The 14,572-nt window shown below is 51.7% G+C and overlaps 3 protein-coding genes across 3 annotated transcripts; 2 read left to right on the top strand and 1 right to left on the bottom strand.

The window, feature by feature from the left end:
- Nucleotides 1-3,955: 3,955 nt before the first annotated feature.
- TGAM01_v204120 (hypothetical protein) lies at nt 3,956-5,081 on the top strand (the record flags this gene model as incomplete). The annotated part of the gene is made up of 2 exons (XM_018800672.1): nt 3,956-4,027; nt 4,101-5,081. 2 exons carry the CDS (start codon nt 3,956-3,958, stop codon nt 5,079-5,081), a joined length of 1,053 nt encoding a protein of 350 aa, XP_018666137.1.
- Nucleotides 5,082-6,554: 1,473 nt separating this feature from the next.
- On the top strand, nt 6,555-11,436 carry TGAM01_v204119 (hypothetical protein; the record flags this gene model as incomplete). The annotated part of the gene is made up of 3 exons (XM_018800671.2): nt 6,555-6,784; nt 6,875-11,234; nt 11,353-11,436. The coding sequence occupies 3 exons, from the start codon at nt 6,555-6,557 to the stop codon at nt 11,434-11,436; spliced, it is 4,674 nt and encodes a 1,557-aa protein (XP_018666136.2).
- An 821-nt stretch (nt 11,437-12,257) lies between these two features.
- TGAM01_v204118 (hypothetical protein) lies at nt 12,258-13,046 on the bottom strand (the record flags this gene model as incomplete). The annotated part of the gene is made up of 3 exons (XM_018800670.1): nt 12,258-12,549; nt 12,611-12,980; nt 13,043-13,046. 3 exons carry the CDS (start codon nt 13,044-13,046, stop codon nt 12,258-12,260), a joined length of 666 nt encoding a protein of 221 aa, XP_018666135.1.
- Between the last annotated feature and the right edge of the window lie 1,526 nt (nt 13,047-14,572).

The raw sequence follows: 14,572 nt of genomic DNA, 5'->3' as shown, positions 1-14,572 counted from the left end.
CATCGAAACTTCCAATATTTTCCAGAGGCATCACCCGCATCCCACGCCGAGCCTCAGCTAGGAACCCCCTGTAAGCACGTCCCAAAGCTTGTGTGTGTCGCACCCCCAGCCGGCCCCTCAGGAGGGAAGGCTGGCTGGGGACAAAGAAGCAAAAGCTGGGATGCGTCTCTCCGACAGGTCCGCGGTGGTCCTCTGGCATCAAGCGAGCTGCCGCCTAAAGTGCCAGACAAACGGAGTCGCTGCTGTGAGAGCGCTAGACGCTGCGGATAGCGCTGCGAATAGCGCCGGGGGCCGCCTGGAGTCCGGCTTCGTTGGCGTCATGACATCGAGATCTCGATCCCAACATCATGTTGCGATTTGGAGTGCAAGTCTGAGCTGGGCCGCAAGGGATGTCGTTGAACGTTGGCGGAGGAAATGCTCCGGACGAAAAGCTCCGGGTTGTCTGGTGGTGGGCACCCCTCAAAACATCGACCCACTGCGAAACAAGAATGGCAAGCAGGGTGAAAATCAAGGTCTGAATAGCCTCTGTTTGACCACGCGTGGCGGCTTGGGCCCGAATGGCTCCATTATTAGTTGAACAGGTGTAATCTTCTTATTCATGCGGGACGAGGGCAATCTCGATCGCGAACGTCTGAGCGTTAGAGTTTGCTGCGTTTCGTCACGTGATATAGCACGTGCTGCCTCTTTGTTGTCTCTTCGCCCATTCCTGTTCCATCTCCATCCGAAGCTCAGCCCGTCTCGGCTAAATCCATTCGACTCCTGTCAAGATCAGCCCGCTTGCTGCTCCACAGCTGCGCCAGAAGCCGGTTTTCTGCAAGCCACAGCAACGGCCTGGTGAGGCGCTGGGACAAGCGCTGGGACAAGCGCTGGGACACGATACGGAGCAGCTTCTCCGGCACAAATACTTACATGGAAATGGCAGGTCTGTTTTACGCAGTGTCAGTGCGGCCCCAGGCGAAAGAGAGAACCTTCGAAGGTTTCTCGAAATTCAGTGCGAGTATAGGGCAAGACATCGCGCTGAACAAAGGTACTACAAGTACCTACTCCATGTTTTGCTGCCTCAGCTCAGCCTACGAGACCCAATGCACGTAAGCGGGCTGGTCGACCTAACTTCCCCAGCAATTGGCAGAGAGAGAGCGAGGTTATATCAGCCTGCCAAGATGGAAGAGCCACCTCGCGACCCGTTTCTTAATAAGTCCACCCTGTACGCGGTCTACGCCGTCCTGCCGGTAGCCAGCTAAGCCTGCACAGCGTTGAACCTATCTGATAATGAATGCCCTGAGAGTCGCTGCCAAAGGCAGCATCCTACATGCCTATTTATCTCTGGCGACTGAGTGTCTGCATTGCTCGCACAGACAGCTTCAGGCGATCTTCAACCGGTCGGAAAGACCACAATCCGGTCTGAGCCGTTTCTGCCAACTTCCACCATGGTCCATAAGAGCTTGTGCTCCGTACCACCCCATACTGTAACTTGCACGATACCGCGATGGATCCCCGATGTCGTCATCGCTAATATGGCTCACGCTTCTAACGTCCCCGACAACATGGTAAGGGTGCCAAGACGAAACTAGCTCTATCAAACTGCGGGAGCGGTTCCTAGCGGTCTTGTCCCACGTTTTCTCGCTATCGTGTTTGTTAAACCGAGCGCAAACAGGTAACACGTGCAATATCCATTGCCTTGGAAGGGACAGCAGCCACCTCTGCACGCACGCATGTAGGTACCAACAATCTTTTCTGGCGCCCGTGCGCGAAAAGATCAAAAGACCCCAATCCCACACCAAAAGTTCCGAGGCTTACCCTGATTCTTGGCAGAGCATCGCATCTCGATCTTGCGCTGTACCTCTACTTGAACTTGTCACATTGGGTCCATCCCTAATGGCCAGTAGCGTTGGCTGTGGATCGCCCAGGGTCCACGATATCCGTATTCCATCAGCCCCGCAGCTAGTCGTTCCAAAAAACAGGAATTTGGCAAAGAAAAGCTGCTCAACGTTGCCATAAATTCTTCCCCATGCGGCCGCGGCCAATGGAAGCGGATGTGACGTGGTCACGCCAGCGACTGGGGTCAGCGTGTCTTTGTCCGTGGAAATTAAGCTTTGCCTGCTTGTGTCCACTACAAGTTCGCGAATACTGGGATAATATTGATTGGACAAGGCTATTCGTTCGGCGGTATAAACGCTGGTAGGCAGCTTTGATGGTTGCTCCATGCTAAATTACTTGCTACTTTGGGACTGTGATTAGGAGGCAGCAGTCGCCTTTTGAGATAAACGACCGTGTTAGTGCTATTACTACTCCGCACTCGTATGTGAATTTGCCAGGACCCTTCCAAGATTTTTTTAAATATGCGTGGAGACTGCGAGGCTACGAATTCAACCGTTGACACAAGGGGGTGGACCCTGAATCAAGACACAAATTACACCGATGCAAAACCGATGCCGATGCAGAAATACCTATTGATGGATGGAACCGTTATCTGGTTTTCGACTGCAGTTGGCGGATAAAATTTTGCTCTACTCCATAAACAGGCCGATGTGCGCGGCAGATCAGCCATCGGATGGCGCCGGCTCGCGTACTGGAAGAGATCACCAAGTGCGAGTAATATCAGGTAGATCACATATCTGATCTACACTAAGATTGATCTGCTTCAACGTTTTGTTCTAGATGTAGAGTCTTGTAGTGTTGGTTGAAGCTGATTACTCTTTTGGGAATAAAATTGCATTTTGAGTCAGCGACCTAGGCGTCTCTCCAAAATAAACTTGCCTTTACAACTTTATCCTATTCATGATCAGCAATGGATTTTGTTGAGTTGTGAATACATAATACACAAGCCTTACATTATTAATTAGACGAAGATACGATTAATTTGATACCAATCATCTGTTTTGGACACACTAATTTGGTACCCCTAAATAATTCAGCGCAGCAGTTTTGTTGCAGGGTATTCGCATAGAGCACTGATTTATATAATGACTCAACAGCGGCAGTGGTCAACGTCTAGGGTAAGCTATCTCTGCAAAATAAGAATCTATATACTACTGCATATACCCCTTTAAGGAATTGATAAAGGCTCTGTTGCATCGGTGTTAGACAATCCGAGGCGCTGTTGTCTCCTCTATTAATGACGGTTCTTGGCCACTCATACTAGGTAGGCGTAGATAATCTTTCACGGATTCTAAATTTAGTACAGTTCAACTTTCAAACGTAGCAGCAGAGGCTAATCGAGAAAACTGCTCGTTATCGTATTATTCAGCCACTTTATGGCTTGGTCAGTTGTTCCTTGTGACAGTTGAGTCGTTCTTCTGTTTTCACCCTCACTCGCTCAGTCAAACTCCTCAATAAGCCATTCTCAACAACACGCAACATTATAAATCCTCCAACAAAACACGGCATTTCAGGACATCCGAGAAAGTCCGAGCGAATCCCACAAAACCCAAAACCTGTGGCGTCGCGACAATCGCGCAGTTCCTTCTGCACAAAAGCCGGCGTTGATGGTTATATAAGCCAGTCTGTTGAAGCACACTCGGAGATTAGTAAATTTTGTAGCCGCAGGATCCAAAACACGCGCTAGCCTTATTTCGTATTCTGGCCATCAGTGATTCGGCAGCGTGCCGCAGCTAGCTCGGAGACGGGTCTCGATAGCGTGATGGGATTGCTGTTTCGGGAAATATCGAAACCCGCCCCAGCTGGAGACGTGCCTGATGATCGACTTCAAAGTTGCGAGGCTCGGGGATAGGCGTTGGATCTGTGCGATGGGGAGGAGTATCTCGCGGATAAGGGAGATAGAGAGAGAGGGGGAATGGGGAGATGGCGTGTTGGAAAGGTATATAAGTAAGGGAAATATCATTCATTGTTGGAAGAATATCTCATCAACAACGACACAGCTTCCAACAACAAAGATATCTTTTCATCAACATTTACAGTTTTATTTTGAGCCCAAAAACAACTAGACTTAACCACAATGTCAGTCAAGTACGCAAAGGACCAGCCTGCAGGCTTTACCAACCGCATCGAACGTGTGGCCATTGTGGGAGTAGGTCTTGCAACACATCTCTACATGTACTCTGCAGCACATATCAGATGACTTGCTAACAAATATCCCTCAGGCTGGAGGCCAAGTTGGCAAACACATTGCCGAGGAGCTTCTCAAGACTGGAAAACACACCGTTACTGCCATCACCCGCACCGGAAGCAAGAGCAAGCTCCCTACAGGAGTCAAGGTCGTCGAGGTGGATTATGATAACGAGCAGTCTCTGATTGACGGCCTCAAGGGACACCAGTTCTTCTTCATCTCAATGGCTGTGACGGCCCCCAAAGGCACCCAAGAAAAGCTCATTGCCGCAGCAGCCAAGGCCGGCGTGCCATGGGTCATGCCCAACTCTTACGGCGCCGACTTTGCCAACAAGAAGCTGCTGAAGGAGACAATGACTGACGGAAACAACGACGGAGTTGTTGCCATAGAAAAGGCCGGTCTATCTTGGATCTACATGTCGTGCAGCTTCTGGTATGAGTACTCGCTCTCCATGGGCGAGCCGTTTTATGGCTTCGACATCCCAAACAAAAAGGTCACCTTCTACGATGACGGCAAGACGCGCATCAACACATCGACCTGGAGACAGTGTGGCAGGGCTGCAGCACACCTTCTCAGCCTAAAGGAGCTGCCCGACGACGAAAACGACACATCACCCACTGTCTCACAATGGAGAAACAAGCCCCTCTATGTTTCCAGCTTCCTCGTCTCCCAAAGAGACATGCTGGACAGCATCCACCGGAATCTCGGTACAAAGGACAGCGACTGGGACATCCAGTACGAGGCGTCGGATGCTCGTTACAGCAGAGCAATGGAGTTGCTCAAGGCTGGAAACTTCATCGGCTTTGGCATGGGCATGTACTCTCGAGCCTTTTTCCCCAATGGCGACGGCAACTTTGAGGAAAAGTATGGCCTGGCCAATGTGCCTCTGGGGCTGCCCAAGGAAGACTTTGATGAGGCGACCAAGTTGGCGATTGAGATGGCTGAGGCAGGATTCGGTCCTCGCAGGTTTGCAGAGGTCAGTGGACGGGATCTGCCAGGCCAGCCAGGCCACTGAGCAGCTATCCGACAGGAATCAGTTGCAGCTGTTTGGGCATCAAAGTAGCGGATGCTGCTGGTGTTGACAGAGTTGCAACAGCTGGAGCGGCTGATTGGCTGATGGGTGGATTGGTGTATGGATAAGGTACTGTAGTCTAGGTACTAATGCATTCATCTGCCGTTTATTCTTGAAGAATGTGACGCATCAATTGGTTATTGTGTCCCAACTGCCGTGTGGCGCGCATGCAGAATCGGCAAAGACAGTTTGTGAGACATTCGATTGAGGAGTTTGTGTAGTAAGCAGTGGACACAGACGATGCCTAACAGATACACGTATTTTGGGGGGAGGCTAACAACTAGAAGCTTTGCAAGGAGGCAGAAACTCGTGAAATAGCACATGTTAGCGTTGCTGTACAAGAAGCTAACGTTTTTCCTAGTGACGTCATGATATATCATGGCGGGGTCGTCAACGGTTTTCGAAGAGCTTCATCTGTGCCTGGGAATGAAGCGGGAGCTGCAGCATCGCCATTCGAATCAACTGCAAGGAGTCTCTGGATGGAAAATTGAAGCTGTTGGATATCAATTGAGTCGATATGCGGGTGTGCACAACCAGTGCTGGAAACACAGACGCATCGGGCAATGAGTGGCATGGAGGTGGGAGCTTCATGTTAGCTTGGGTTTCTGTTAGCTCCCGACGACGCCGTGGCTGCCACAGGCAATCCAAGCCAGCGTGAATCACAATGGAGGAGAATCCGGCATAATAAGCTGACCGCCTGTGGTTTACGGACCAAAAAGGGGCAGCAGAGTGTCCATATTTGATGCTCCATAGCAAAGTGCTGTAGCGCGCAAAGGTACGGATACAGTAGCATCATGATTGCATGGCCATCTCAACACTCCAGCATCATCGGCCGATGCCGTGCGTCTGACTGGCTACGCAGCACCGCCTAGAAAAAAACGGCCTATTAGCGTCCCCCACGGCCTGAAGCTGCCCCTCGCTCTGGCTGCTGCTGATGACATTTCCCTGCTCGCCGGGTGGTTCCTGGTGGCTTCAAGCCAAAGCAGCGCCTGCACTACAGTCGAGCTGTTAGCATTGCGTCCAGGCCATCCATCACACCATGTGCCGGCCAACCAGCAGCTGCTCGGGCTCGCTTGCGGGAAAAAAAGCTGCTAGACGCGATTCTTCCTTTTCCTTTCTTCTATTTCTGCCCATCTCAGCCTTGAAGCCACCAGCTGCAAAAGATCAAGAAAAAGGCCTGGCTGCTTGCTTGTTTGTCCTCGTAGTCGATCGCCATCGTCTGCGTACCAGAGCCCCGATCCGATCAGCGCAGCTCAACAGCGCCCTGGCTCAGCGGATCGACAGCCGCCAGACACCCCCGCAGACACGCAGCAGCAGCGCCAGTTCCAGAGCGCTGCTTGGGCTTGGGTCCGCTAACGCCACTGTAGCTACAAAGCCGCGGGGCATCGCCCATCCGCCGCTGCTCTTCTTTCCACCATGAGCCCAGGAATCATGACGACCAAGGAGGTTTATCTGCTGCCGCTCAACGACGACGGCTCGCCGCAGGTCGCGGGCGAGTACATCTACCTCGACGCCGGCGGCGATGACCCCATCACCATCCGCTTTGCCATTGAGGGCACGTCGTCCATCTGCCGCAATGGCAGCCTCTGGGTCAACATCCCCGAGCAGGGGGCCGAGTTCAGGCGGGACAAGTTTCGCGAGTACAAGTGAGTGAATTAGGAGGCGGAGGCAGAGGCAGAGGCAGAGGGGAATGAGAATTGAGATGAGCCTACATCTAACGATACTCTACGCTGCAGGCTGACTCCCGACTTCAACAAAACGCTCGAAATCTCCATCCCCATCCACCAGTCCGGCGTCTTTGCCTTTTATACCACCTATGCCCAGCTGCCCAACCTCGATCCGGAGGACGTGCCAAAGTCGACCGACAAGGACGAAGCTCTGAAAAAGACCCCGGTATACTACATCGATGTTGCTCCTCGCCTCAAGCTGGATGGGCGTCCATTGCCCCTGCCCGCGCTGTCGCTCTTCTCCATCATCAGCAAGCTCATGGGCCGCTTCCCCGGCGATTGGGAGCGACACCTGCGGGGCATCAGCGAGAGGGGATACAACATGGTGCACTTCACCCCTCTGCAGATTCGCGGAGAGTCAAACTCGCCCTACAGCTTGTATGATCAATTGGGCTGGGATCCCGCCTGTTTCCCCAAGGGCATCAAGGATATTGAGCAATTGGTCGAGCATCTCGAGCAAAAGTACTCGCTGCTGAGCTTGACAGACATTGTCCTCAACCATACTGCAAACAACACAAAGTGGCTAGAGGAGCATCCCGAGGCTGGCTACAATTTGACCACGGCCCCGTGGCTGGAATCTGCCTATGAGCTCGATACGAAGTTGCTGGAGCTCAGTGGCAAGCTTGAGGAGCTGGGCCTGCCTGTCGAAGTCAAGAGCACAGAGGACCTATTGGAGGTGATGGAAGGTATCAAGAAGCACGTTATCCTCCCGCTCCAGCTATGGGAGTATTATGCCATCAACGTTGAGCGAGACGCCGACGCCATCGTGGAGGCTTGGACTAGCGGCAAGACGTCCCCTCCCCAAAACGGCACTGCTACGATAAATGACTTTGAGCACCTCAAGACGGCAGCAATTGATGAGCACGTGGCTTTTATCAGAGAACATGCCCTCCAAGGCACAGACCGTCTGGGAGAACGATATCGGCGAAGAATTGAGCCCACTGTTGCGGCTACCTCGTTGGCGTTTCACTTTGGTCGATATGAGGGCGAAAGCACCCAGTCGGCCGATAAAGCAGCTGCCAAAGCCAAGGCAGTTGAGGTCTTGGATGCCATAAACGTTGACTTTTATGCCGAATACGACAAAGATCTGAACCAAATTCTGGAGCAACTTTTCAATCGTATCAAGTACGTTCGGCTGGACGAGCATGGACCGAAGCTGGGTCCGATTAACAAGGCCAATCCCCTCATTGAGACTTACTTTACTCGACTGCCAGTCAATGACACAACCTCTAAGCTCACTCCGGGTGAGCGGGCTCTAGCCAATAACGGCTGGGTTTGGGGTGGTAACGCATTGGTAGACAACGCAGGTCCAGACTCTCGCGTGTACCTGAAGCGTGAAGTCATTGTGTGGGGAGATTGTGTTAAGCTGAGATACGGATCTGGCCCAGAGGACAGTCCATTCCTATGGGAACATATGACAAAGTACGCCAAACTGCTGGCCAAGTATTTTGCTGGCTTCCGTATCGACAACTGCCACTCAACCCCAATTCATGTTGCAGAGCACATCTTGGATGAAGCCAGAAGAGTTCGGCCAAATCTTTACGTTGTTGCCGAGCTCTTTACAGGTTCTGAGGAGATGGACTATGTGTTTGTGAAGCGGCTCGGTATCAGCTCACTCATCCGTGAGGCCATGCAGGCGTGGAGCACGGGAGAGCTCAGCAGGCTTGTTCATAGGCATGGTGGCCGCCCTATCGGCAGCTTTGAAGTTGATGACATCTCAAGGTCTGATGTGACGACGCCATCAGACACAAAGGGAAGCACTGATCTTACAAGAGAGGTCATTCGGAGGATCAGACCCTCGCCGGTCCACGCCTTATTCATGGATTGCACTCACGATAACGAGCCGCCTGCTCAAAAGCGTGACGCGCGCGATACACTGCCCAACGCCGCTCTCGTCAGCATGTGCGCGAGTGCAACGGGAAGTGTCATGGGCTACGATGAAATCTATCCAAGGTTGGTCGATCTTGTCAACGAGAAGCGTCATTACACGTCTGAAGCGTCGAGAACATCGTCAATCAAGATCGGGAGAGGCAAGGGGGGCATAGCTAGTATCAAGAAGCTCCTGAACCAGATCCATACTCTTATGGGCAAAGATGGTTACAACGAAACTCATATTCACCATGAAGGCGAGTACATTACCATACATAGAGTGCATCCTGAGTCTAGAAAAGGCTACTTCCTCATTGCTCACACTGCGTTCCCGGGATATGGCAACGGAAGAGGAGAATTCAACCCCGTTCATCTGACAGGAACTCGAGCCAACCATCTGGGCAGCTGGATGCTCGAAGTTGACGACCGAGAAGAGACTGTGAAAGCCGTCATGGAGGATACCAAATTCCTTCGGGGCCTTCCCAGCCAGGTGGTGGATGTTCCTGGAATCAAGATGGAGTATCACGGTCAAGACACTACAATTTCGGTTCGCGACAAGTTCCCTCCTGGCAGCATTGCTCTCTTCGAAACCTGGATCCCAGCTGCAGAGCACTCTACTGGTCTGGACAACTACGTCACTTCTGGTGCCAAACAGGCGTGGGCCAATCTGAACCTGATTGATCTCAACTTCTTGCTCTACCGCTGCGAGGCAGAGGAGAGAGATGCCAGTGACGGGCAGGACGGGGTATATGATATTCCCGGCCATGGAAAGCTCGTTTATGCTGGTCTCCAAGGATGGTGGAGCATCCTTGAGGGAGTAATTCGCGACAATAACCTTGGACATCCACTCTGCCAAAATCTGCGAGACGGCTCCTGGGCTCTCGACTATATCGTAGGCCGAATTCAAAAGCAAAGCCACTCAGAGGGTAGCGAGGCCCTCTCGGGACCTGCGGCTTGGCTCCGAGAACGATTCGAGGCCGTCAAGGCCATTCCAAGCTTCTTGCTACCCCGATACTTCGGACTCGCCATCCGCACCGCATACAAGGCCAGCTGTGATCGGGCCTTGGAGCTAATGAACGAGCACGTTGCCAAGGGTCAATGGTTCCTTGGCAGTCTCGCCATGGTCAGCGTGCAACAAACTGGACTCATCAAGTCAGCCTCCCTGTGGCCAGACAAGCAAGTCCCTTCCATTGCTGCTGGCCTACCGCATTTCGCTGTGCAATGGGCTAGATGCTGGGGCCGAGACGTCTTCATCTCCATTCGAGGACTGTATCTCGGAACCAGCCGCTTTGCCGAGGCAAAGGAGCACATTCTTGCATTTGCAAGCGTTTTGAAGCACGGTATGATACCCAATCTTTTGAGCAGCGGCGCCGCACCGCGATACAACTCGCGAGATTCGGTGTGGTTCTTCCTTCAGACCATTCAAGATTACACTCGCCTTGCACCAGAGGGGCTCGACTTGCTCAAGGTAAAGGTTAGACGACGCTTCCTACCATACGATGACACTTGGTTCCCTGTGGATGATGAACGAACCTATTCCAAAGAGAGTACGATTGAGGAGATTGTACAGGAGGCTCTCCAAAGGCACGCCTCGGGAATGAAGTATCGTGAGGCAAATGCCGGACCTCAGATTGACTCTCAGATGAGAGACGAAGGCTTTAACCAGGAGATCAAGGTCGACTGGGACAATGGACTCATTTTTGGTGGCAACCAGTTCAACTGTGGCACCTGGATGGACAAGATGGGTGAGAGCGACAAGGCTGGGTCCAAGGGTGTTCCCGGCACTCCTCGTGATGGTGCTGCCATTGAAATCACGGGTCTTCTCTACAGCACTTTGAGATGGGTAGAGAAGCTTCACAAGCAGGGAAAGTTTGCTCAATCGGGCGTCAAGACTTCCGAGGACAAAGCCGTCACATGGACGCAATGGGCCGATCTCATCAAGGCCAATTTCGAAAAGTGTTACTACGTTCCTCGCACTCCTGAAGAGGACGCAAAGTATGACGTTAACCCCAATGTTATTGGTCGCCGAGGTGTTTACAAGGACCTGTACAAGTCTGGCAAGGAGTATGAGGATTACCAGCTTCGGCCAAACTTTGCAATCGCCATGACTGTGGCGACAGATCTTTTCGACCCCAAGCATGCATGGCAAGCTCTGTGCCTTGCAGATTCGACGATCAGAGGGCCCACAGGTATGGCGACATTGGATCCAGCAGACAAGGACTACCGTCCATACTACCGCAACAGCGAAGACAGCCACGATTTCGCAACGAGCAAGGGCCGAAACTACCACCAGGGACCGGAGTGGCTGTGGCCAACAGGTTTCTTCCTCCGCGCACTGCTCAAGTTTGATCTTCAGCGCAGAAAGACCCCCGCTGGCAGGACCGAGGCGTTCCAGCAAGTGACTAGAAGACTGGCTGAGTGCAAGCGGATGATTCGGGATAGCCCGTGGGCGGGTCTGACAGAGCTTACGCAAAAGAATGGAGAGTACTGTGGTGATTCTGTGAGTCTTTTTTTTTCTTTTTTTTTTTTCCCCTTTCCCCTTTCTCCTAGTGTCTTATCCCGTCATGCGTTTAAACCTTCCCCCTTTTCAATTGCTTATACTAACTGTCTACTTTCAGAGCCCGACACAGGCATGGTCTGCTGGTTGCCTCATTGACCTATACATGGATGCCATGGAAGAGCAGGAAGCTTTGAAGAAATGAATGGATGAATTATTGTTTTAAAACATAGACGGGACGATATGACAAAAGTTCACGAGTACATGACTTTAGCGCGATATATGTATGTAGAAAAAAGAGACAGTTTTGGGCGTTTATTACGAAGAAGTACACGACACGGTAATATATGAAGAGAAGAAAAAAAAGAGAGCGCATTGTAATTCTGAATTGAGTTACTGCCAAGTATTGGGTTAGTAGGTAGGCAAGAGAAAAGCCACCTTTTGATGTTTAATGACGTATTTCTCGCTGCTCCCCTCTCTTAATCCTCCAATATTCCCCCCTCTTCGTATCGAAGAAAAAAGGACTTCGTATTTGAAGTATGATGAAATCCTTGTTTCGCCCCTAAAAACTCTAATTTCTCCTCCACTCTGTCAGAAGACATGATGTGGTAATATCCCAACAAAAAAAGTACAACACAGTCAACGCCGGATCCAAAAAAAAAGAACAAATAACAAGAAGTGGATAAAATGATATAGAGCCCAGAGGAGAGGGGGAAAAAGATGTAAAATGAATAAGGAACGCCACATTTGATGGAGGTATGTTGAGGGAGCGGCAAGGGAGTGATACAATGAATTCTGTTCGTGGCTGATGTACAGTAAATGAGGCGATATTTGGTATGAAGCATGAAGAAGAAGACTAAAGTCGCAAAGCACCCATCCGTCGTTGATGGTAGGTAGTCGTAGTGCTTCGTTCTTTAAATTAGGCTCTTGAATATTTCCATTTCATCCATCGGTTGTATTTTCATTTTTTCATCGTTTTCCTTGGCTCTTTTTGGTTTGAGTTTTTGTTATGTTCTTTTCCGGATCTCATGATCGATTGCTGCTGAATGGCCACAGCTTGGTCGTCGTGTTGCGTTTCTCGGATGTTGACGTGAAAGTAGGCAGGGCGGGCGTCGCGCTCGTAGTCATAGGAATGCCACCAGCGGCGCCGTCGGTCGCAGGGGCCCCGGAGCCCCAGGAGTCGGTGATGCCAGCTTGTTTTCGGAGATCGCGCTTGCGGATGTAGCGACGGCGCCAGATGCATGCGCCGATCCAGATGCCGGCGATGCCAACGACGAGAACGACTATGAATATCACCCATTGCCAGTGGTTAGAGATCCTGGAGAATCGAGAGTTAGTACAATAGTCGCAAAGGAGGTAGAAGGATGGGGAGAGTTTACCAATCGCCGCTGGACGCATGTGATTGAATGGGGATTGCGTTGGTCGACGTGCTTGCTGTGGAGGAAGTCGTCGAGGGCGCTGCTCCTTTCTGGACGTTACACATGCTGTGGTACCAGCTGGTGATGGATGACAGGCCGCTGGGGTTCGCGGTGCAGGCAGTGTCGCAAACGCCGCCGGTTGTCGTCGAAAAGGCCGTGAGTCGAGGGTCGAAGCAGAAGCATGACGTGTATGCGCTGGGATTGTTGGAGGGCACGGCCGGGGGCACACATGCGCCATTGGCATCGTAGAGATGGATGCAGGCAGCCGCGCAGGCAGGCAGTTTTTGGAGGTTGCCAAAGGGCACGATGGTGGTGATGGGCAGTTGATTAGCTGTAGCGAGCGGTTGTTAGCCTGCGGGCCTCTCGGGAGGCTGGCTTGAAGGGGGCGCTTACCCATGATGACGATGGAAAGGAGTAATTAAAAGCAAGTATTTACTGAGAAAGAATCCGAGATGGAGAAGGATGAAGTCGCTGTGGAAAATCTTGACGCCTGCGCCAATCCAGAAGAAATGGAAGAAGCGAGAGAAAGATGCTGATGTTTTTTTTTTGTTTGTTTCAGAAAGGGCGCTTGACCAAACACCCGTGGGTCAGTCAAGTCACGGCCAAATGATGCAAGTTCCGTGAATGTGCGCAAGCGACAGCTGTCAAAAATAGTCGGATGTTATGCGCCAAAACAAAACGCTAAGCGATTTGTGATGCTCGTCTTGTGTTTTTCTTATTTTTCGAGTCTTCTTTCTTCGGTCTTTGTCGTCTTTGATCGGGGAGAGTCGTCGCCTGGAGGAGCTGACTAAAGCGAGAGCGAGGTCTTTGCGAACCGGGAAGGCCGGGAAATGGCTCGAGGGATCAGGTTGAGACAGGCAAATAAAAGAAGAAGTCGAGAAACGTAGCGAGAGGAAATGCGACCGAACGCGAGCGATGGAACGCGAAGCTGGTAGCAAGAGACGGCGAGAGACGGGTTCGTGAGAACTGGAGGTGGAAGGGAAAAAAAAAAAGAGGCACAGTGGATGGAACGAGCGAGATCATGGGGAGGACGGGTCTGGAATGCAGCGCGCGACGCCCAGCAGGAGGGATCCGGGCCGGATTAGCGGTGCATTCGTCGCTGCAGCGCACCTGGCACAGCCTACAGGCGCCAAGAGGGGCCCCCATCGGGAGCAGCGAGGGCCTGTAGAATCCCGTATTCAGCGCGCGTCAGCGGGAATCCGGCGCTGGGGGTGGGCTAAAGAGGCTAAGTTAGAGGAGGACGACGGAAGCGGGTTTTTTCCATTGGCAGGGGTTGGATGTCAAGAATGCATTTGATGTTGTTGTTGAAAGCGGCTATTGGGAGCTACCTGTTTTGGCAAGGCGAAGCTAGCGATTTACGAAGAGCAGCTGGGATCACCAGTAATTAGTACTCTGTTGCTTACCACCTGCATAGGTGCACGTATATGAAGAAGTGAATAGATGCAGTCAAGGCTCCGTGCTCTTTGGACGGGACTGTGAGTGAATGTCATCCATCCATCCATCCATCATCCATCGATCATCAATCAATGCGACCCAATCAATCCATTTTTAGCTGCATTGGCTTCTGTTTGGTGGATTTCAATGGCTGGCCCTTCTAGAACCGGTAGGCCAATGCGGAGAAGGCGGCGGCTAAAAGGGCAGGTCGCCACTACAGTGGACTTGAGTACCTGTACAAGGCACCAGTGAAATACGAGATGATTGCGATTCAACCACGGCCACCAGCGAAGAGAAACAAAACAAATGCTCACGGCGCTCTCAATGTATGCCTGTAGTACCTAGATTGATAGGTCAAATATATTTATCAAACAACAAGACTACCCATCTCCATTGGTATGTTTCTCTCCTGGTCCCCTCCAACTCCGGTCTCCGATGCAGTGGCTCCCCCCTGCCGCAGGTATATTGGACCCTGCAAATTGTTTCGTC

This window comes from Trichoderma gamsii (assembly GCF_001481775.2).
Source record: "Trichoderma gamsii strain T6085 chromosome Unknown Scaffold_11.2, whole genome shotgun sequence".
Lineage (NCBI taxonomy): Eukaryota > Fungi > Ascomycota > Sordariomycetes > Hypocreales > Hypocreaceae > Trichoderma > Trichoderma gamsii.
The sequence above is the reverse complement of the archived record's forward strand: the minus strand, read 5'-3'. Positions and strand labels throughout refer to the sequence as shown.